At 43.8% G+C, this 7,190-nt stretch overlaps 1 protein-coding gene across 1 annotated transcript; it reads left to right on the top strand.

Annotated features, from left to right (window-relative positions):
* The first annotated feature begins 1,110 nt into the window (after positions 1–1,110).
* LOC123195669 (probable disease resistance protein At5g63020) lies at positions 1,111–2,575 on the top strand. Its single transcript, XM_044609486.1, has 2 exons — positions 1,111–1,884; positions 2,324–2,575. Exons 1-2 carry the CDS (start codon positions 1,111–1,113, stop codon positions 2,573–2,575), a joined length of 1,026 nt encoding a protein of 341 aa, XP_044465421.1.
* The last annotated feature ends 4,615 nt before the right edge of the window (positions 2,576–7,190 follow it).

Here is a 7,190-nt window from a genome sequence, read left to right as displayed (position 1 = left end):
CAAACGCACAGTAGTTTTATTTTTATAAGCAAATTTTTTTGTAACCCCAAAAATACCCTCCCAGCCTTGTATACGTAGGCGTTGGAAGGAAAACTTGAGTGCGTGAGGAGTGCACGCGGTGCGTTCGTGGTGCGCGCAGTGCGTGCGCGGTGCGTGCAGTGCGTGAGCAGTGCGCGCACCCTGATTAATATATATAAACAAAGTGTGAGGGTGCGCGCGCAGTGCGTGCAGTGCGCGCACCCTTTCTTTTAAATATATATATTTATATTAAATAATATAAAAATATAATAAATAAATAAATATATATATTAAATATTATAATATTTAATATAATATATATAAATAATAATAATAATAATTTTTAAATATATATTATATTATTATATATATAATATTATAATATAATAAATATATATAATAATATAATATTATATATATATATATTGTGAACAGTGCACGTACTGTGCACAATGTACAGTGCGCGCACTGCAACGCACTGTGCGCGCACTGTGCATTGTACACAGTGCACGCACTGCACACGCACCCATGCATGCACCCACGCACTCCGCGCGCACTCCACATGCACCCACGCACGCACCCACGCACTCACGCACTCCACACGCACCCAAGCACTCAAACCTTTCTTCCCGTGTCTACGTATACAGGGCTGGAAGGGTATTTTTGGATTTACAAAAAAATTTGCTTATAAAAGTAAAATTACTGTGCGTTTGCCTAAAAAAGTTTAAGCGGAAAAATTTTTGCCTATTTTAATTAATATCCCTGAAAAAAGATGTCAAAGAATTGGAGGCGAAGTATAAAAAGTCCTTCAGCTGCATGTGTGGATTATGTCCATTTTGTTGTCTTGTCAAACTTGGTGGCCAAATTGTCAAGAAGACTGAGAAGGTAAAGAATCTGAAGGCTGAAAGTAGGACTATAAGAAGTTTAATGGTTCAAAAGGCTCCAACTCCATATATAACGAACCCTACCAACAAAATTAGTGCCTTTCCATCCCTGGAAGAAAATGTAAAAGAGCTCCAAGACTATCTAATAGTTGAAAATTGAAAAAGGATTTGTGTTCTTGGACCAATAGGAGTTGGTAAAAGTACTACAATGAATCATCTCCACCAAGCAATGAAGGGATCTAAAATGTTTGAATTTCTTTTCTTGATAGTTGTAGGCAGAAAAAGAGATGGAAGATACATACAACAAGAACTACTAAAGCGCTTACAAATCAAACCGAAAAAGTTCAGTGATGAAGAAAGAAAGAGCATTATTCATGAACAGCTGAAGAACAGGAGCTATTTATTGTTACTTGATGAAGTATTTTCCAAGATTGATTTGGAACAAATTGGCATTAATGATGAACATAAAGGAAAGATTGTCTTTGCCTCCAGGTATTTAGATGTTTGTGAGCAGGCAGATGAACAAATTGAAGTAAAGAGATTGTCAGACATGGATGCACAAAATATGTTTTGGGAGAAAGTGGGCATGCATTTGAAGGATAATCCACACATCAAGAGAGAGGCAAAATTGATTATCAAGTTCTGCAGTGGCAATCCACACTTGATAAAGTTGATAGGAAACCACCTGGCAACTAAAGCGAGAGTTCCTACAACAAGTGGGACAGATCCTGCAATATGGCGGAACACATTGCATGAATTAAGATCACCAACTGGGGAACCAAAACAAGATTTGGAAGAAGTTTACAAGTCCCTTGAACTTGAAGTCGACAGGCTACAACCAGATGAGAAGTCTTGTTTTTTATATTTGGCTATATTTCCAACTGGTCATGAACTTCATCGGGATTACATAATTGAGTGTTGGAGAGCAGAACAGTTTTTGAAGCGCTTCGAAAAGCTTGGGGAGGCACGTGATCGTGGGAATGTTATATTATGATATTTTGTCGACAATTCTCTATTGGAAAAGGAAACCAAGGAAGAGAGATATAAGATGTTTGAGTTTTATCAACAAGTGGCATTTAGATTTGCCAAGCACAATGAGAACAATTATGTTCAAGACAATGAAATGGTCAGAAAAATAAGATGGGAAGATGCAACTAGGATCTCAATGATTGGCGATTCATGTCTCCCTCCATTGCCTGATGAGCCCAATTCTAAAAGAATCTTAACACTGTTACTCCAAGAAGTTAGTTGCTTGGTGAAATTTCCAAGATCATTCTTTGTGCATATGTCTACCCTACAACTTCTTGACTTCTATAAAACGAAGACTGATACTCTTCCATCATCAATCTCTGGTTTGAAAAATCTAAAAGCAATGTTCCTTAAGAATTGTGATCAATTAACAGTGCTCCGAACTGAGGTAGGAGATTGTTAGGGCAAGGGTCTATGTAAGGAACAGGAGCAAGAAGAAGGGGACAGCAAGAGAGGTCCCTGGGGACCAGCAGACTGGAGCAGAAGCCATAGGCCAACTTCAGCTGAAAACAAAAACAGCTAGCGTGCGCCAGAAGCCAGAGGAAACTATAAAGGTACCCAAAGCTGATGTGGCAAGGGAAGAGCGGGAAAGCAACATTGAGGAGCTTGATATAAAAGGAGAGGAGGAAAGAAATGGAGGCTAGCAATTAAGAAGAAAGAGAAGAGCAGGGAGAGGTAGCCTCTCGGGGAAGGGAAATGTGAAGGGATTTATTTGTATGTACTTTTGGTTATATGAACAGAGAGAGAATTAATGTAATTTAAATGCTTGATGTGCAACTGTAGATGAACATTGTATTCATTGCAGAAAATTGAATCAATACAAATCTTTTGCTATTTGTGTTAGTAACTAATTCTCTGAGTTTATTACATTCAGTTTGTCTCTATTGTGTGGTGATAATAAATCTTGAACACTGCTGCATACTGGAACTGGGTTTCCTCTGGGGAAGTTTCAATTGTGTTATTCTGGTCTTGCTGGGTGGAGCATCATTCCATGAGAGTTGCTGGAAAAACCTACAGGGACCACCAGGTTCGTATCAACTAGTATCAAAGCATGACGAGAATGGAATCGAGAGTAGAGAGTTTGGAAATAGAAGTGGGTGCAGTAAAAGAAGGTATCGAGACACTAGGGTCGAGCATGAAATACATGACAGGTAGAATGGAGAAAGTGGAAACGAGCATGGAAACAATTAGGGAATACCTGAGGGAGCTAAGGGAATCAGTGGTGGATAGGGAGGGAAACGATAGGAGACAGACGCTGAGAGGATTGGACCCGTCGCCATCTTATTCTCCACCAACGAAGGATAACTCAGCGATGCCACAGGGTCGAGCAGAAGACGTCATGGAAGAAATGGGGGAAATGGCAGTCGAAAACAGAAGGGATTGGCAATACAAGCGACTGGAACTACCCTGTTCCATGGAGAGGGGGCTCTCGACTAGGTGTCGAAGGTCGAGCGGTACTTTCAGGTCAACCAGTTGACCGAACGAGAGAAAATGACAGCGGTAGGTATATGCATGGAAGGAGACGCCCTACACTGGTTGTAGTGGAAGGAGAAACACCAACCCTTTGACGGATGGGAAGACTTTAGACGTGAGGTTTTGGAGCGTTTCCCTCCAACCGACGAGCGAACGGCGCAAGAGGAGTTCTTCGCTCTTTGCCAGACAGGGTCGGTACAAGAGTTTCGAAGTTGATTCGAATTGTTATCTGCGGCCGTTGAAGGGCTATTGGAAGAGACGATAAGGGTGATCTTCATGAACGGGTTGGTTGAGGAAGTCAGGGCGGAGGTGAGGATGTTTCAGCCTCGAACGCTCATGGAGACGATGAACTATGTGCGCCAAGTGGAGAAGAAGAATGCAGTAATAGATGAAAGGTATTCGGGTCGACCCGGGAGAGGATATCCGAGACCAGTAGCCCAGCCTGCCCGAACCTATTACTATTCCCACCCCAGCCCAATACTTATCACCCCACAATCAGCCACTCCACCCATAAGCAATCGGCCTAACTCCGGGCCCAGTAACCCCCAACCCAATCGAAGCTACATCAGCCCAGCAACCGAACCGACAACTAGCCCAAACCGTTTCCAACCAAATATACGCCCTCCCCTTTCTCAAACCCGAACAGATGCCACATCCGCCAACTCCAATTCTCACAACGCTCCAAATGTGCGACCAACGGCCGGTTCCAACGCTTCCCCTTTTCCATCAAGACGAGACAGTAATTTCCGACAACTTTTGGACGCCGACTTCCGTGCGCGAGTAGAGAAAGGATTATATTTTCGGTGTGACGAGAAATTTGTTCCAGGGCACCGTTGTCGATTCCGCCAGCTAAAGATAATGATTTCTGAAAGAGAATCGGATGAAGAAGGAGACGCAATGGAGGATGAGAGTCGGGTGGAAGAAAACGAGGGGGAGGCTAATCTGAACAGTAACTCGGTAATGGGGGTTAATTCGTCGAAAACAATAAAATTGATAGGGGAAATTGAAGGGAGAAGGGTCATAGCATTAACTGATAGTGGGGCGACTCACAATTTCATCTCCAAAAAATTAGTGGCTGAGCTCAAAATTCTGGTGCACACAGCAAGGTATACGGTAGTATTGGGCGACAGTAGGAAGGTTTCGGGAGTGGGAAGATGTGAAGGGGTTCAGCTGATTTTTTCGAAGCTCATAATCCAACAGAACTTTCTTCCGTTCTGTCTGGGAGGGATGGACATCATCCTAGGAATTGAATGACTGAAGAGTTTAGGGGAAGTCAAAATCAATTGGGGTAGACAAACTATGAAGTTCTGGTGGGAGGGAAGAATGGTCGAATTGAAAGGGAAATCCTCGTTACGAAGGGTAGAGACGTCCCTCAAGACCCTGTTTAAACTGATCAGAAAAAGGGGGGAAGCCTTCTAGGTGGAATTGAACGCAGTTTCGGAACAAATTCTTTTGGGGACTGAAACCAATATGCCTGAAATTGCCAACCTGCTGGAGGAATTTGAAATGTTATTCAGGGAGTCGTAAGGTCTCCCACCCAAGAGGGAACAAGACCACACAATTTGTATACAGAGGGATTCCCAGCCGCCTAACTTACACCCGTATCGCTATCTGTATTACCAAAAGAACGAGATCGAAAGAATAGTGCAAGAAATGTTATTGACGGGGGTTATACGACCTAGCATTAGCCCGTTTTCAAGCCCGGTAATATTGGTTTGAAAAAAAGAATGGAGAGTGGCAATTCTGTGTAGATTACTGAGCCTTGAACCGCATCACCATACTGGATAAGTTCCCTATTCCCACTATTGACGAATTTTTAGATGAGCTGGAGGGAGCTAAATCTTCAGTAAGTTAGACCTCAAGTCTGGGTATCACCAAATCAGGGTCCGTGATGAAGACATCGAGAAAACGACTTTTCGAACACACGAAGGGCATTACGAAATTTTAGTCATGCCCTTCGGATTGACCAATGCACCTGCCACCTTCCAAGGGCTGATGAATAAGATATTTCAGCCGTACTTACGCAAGTTCGTCTTTATATTTTTCGATGACATTTTGGTGTATAGTAGGGGGCTCCAAGAACACCGTGATCACCTAAGGTTGGTACTGCTTACCTTGCAGAGGCACCAGTTAGTGTTAAATAAAAAGAAATGCTTGTTCAAGCAGAGGCAAATTGAATATTTGGGGTGGTGGAAACAGATGCGTCGGGAACGGGCTTAGGGGCGGTTCTGATGCAAGGTGGGTGACCTATCTCCTATCTCAGCAAGTCTCTCTCTCTCAGGAACCGAAACAAGTCTGTATACGAACGAGAGCTGATGGCGATAGTCCTGGCGTTCCAGAAATGGCGGCATTACCTCCTCGACAGGCGCTTCAAGGTACGGACTGATCAGAGGAGTCTGAAATTCCTTACAGAGTAGAAGATATCAGGACCTGAGCAACAACGCTGGCTGGTTAAGATGCTAGGGTACGATTTTGAGATTATCTATCGGTCGGGATGCGAAAACAAGGCTGCTGACACTCTATCACGTAACCCCAACTTTACAGAGGCACTGCATGCCATTTCGGCCATCCAAACAGAAGGATACGGGTGGGTACAGCAAGAGGTCGAAGGAGATGAAAAGCTGAGGGAGATAATTCAGAGGCTACTGTGCAAATCGCCGTCATATCCGGGCTTCTCTTTGAAGGGAGGTGTCCTGTTCTACCGAGGCAAGCTGGTAATCTCTAGGCGCTCCAGGTACATTCCTCAACTCATCTCCGAATTTCATTCTTCATCTTACGGAGGCCACTCTGGGTTCTTTCGGACCTATAAGAGACTGACCTCCATCTTATACTGGGAAGGCATGAAACTGGATATTAAGAAATATGTGGCTGAGTGTGATGTGTGTCAGAAAATGAAATACGAAGCAGCCTCGCCAGCGGAGTTATTACAGCCATTACCGATTCCATCGAATGTATGAGAATATTTGTCAATGGATTTTATAATTGGGCTGCCGAAGGTGAGGGGATTAAGTGTGATCATGGTGGTAGTGGATCGATTGACGAAATACGGGCATTTCATGGCTGTGCAGCACCCGTTCACTGCCAAGGACGTAGATGAATTGTTTATCCAGGAGGTTGTGCGCCTCCACGGGTTCCCTCGCACCATTGTGACGGACAGAGACCGCGTCTTTATGAACATCTTTTGGAAAGAATTATTCAGAGCCGCAGGCACCACGCTGAAATTCAACTCGGCTTACCATCCGCAAACAGATGGTCAAACCGAAGTAGTCAATCGGAGTGTCGAAACATACCTTCGTTGTTTTTGTGGAGTGCAACCGCGAAGCTGGCCATGCTGGTTGGCGTGGGCTGAATATTGGTATAATACAACATACCATGGTTCAGCAGGAATGACACCGTTTAGGGCAGTTTACGGAAGGCATCCACCACCGCTGCTTGGATGGGTGGAGGAGGGTTTGAAGGTAGAAGCAGTGACGACTATGATTCAGGAGAGAAATCAGATTTTGGATGAGTTAAAGAGCCAATTGAATAAAGCTCAAGAAAGGATGAAGAAGGCAGCCGACAAAAACAGAAGAGAGGTGGAATTTCAGGAGGGAGATAGAGTTTTTTTAAAATTACAGCCCTATCGTTTTCGCTCATTAGCAGCTCGCCCGAATGAGAAGCTTAGCCCCCGCTTCTACGGTCCGTATGAAATATTGGAGAGAATAGGACAGGTGGCCTATAAGCTATGCCTACCCGAAGGAGCCAAAATACACCCTGTTTTTCATGTGTCGCAACTGCAAAAATGTG

The sequence above is a fragment of the Mangifera indica genome, chromosome 14 (genome assembly GCF_011075055.1).
Source record: "Mangifera indica cultivar Alphonso chromosome 14, CATAS_Mindica_2.1, whole genome shotgun sequence".
NCBI classification, from domain to species: domain Eukaryota; kingdom Viridiplantae; phylum Streptophyta; class Magnoliopsida; order Sapindales; family Anacardiaceae; genus Mangifera; species Mangifera indica.
The sequence above is the reverse complement of the archived record's forward strand: the minus strand, read 5'-3'. Positions and strand labels throughout refer to the sequence as shown.

Coding starts and splice junctions, on each gene's coding strand:
- LOC123195669 (XM_044609486.1), top strand. CDS start 1,111: ATGAATCATCTCCACCAAGCAATGAAGGGATCTAAAATGTTTGAATTT. Junction 1,885..2,323: donor AGGCACGTGATCGTGGGAAT/GTTATATTATGA, acceptor GAACTGAGGTAG/GAGATTGTTAGGGCAAGGGT.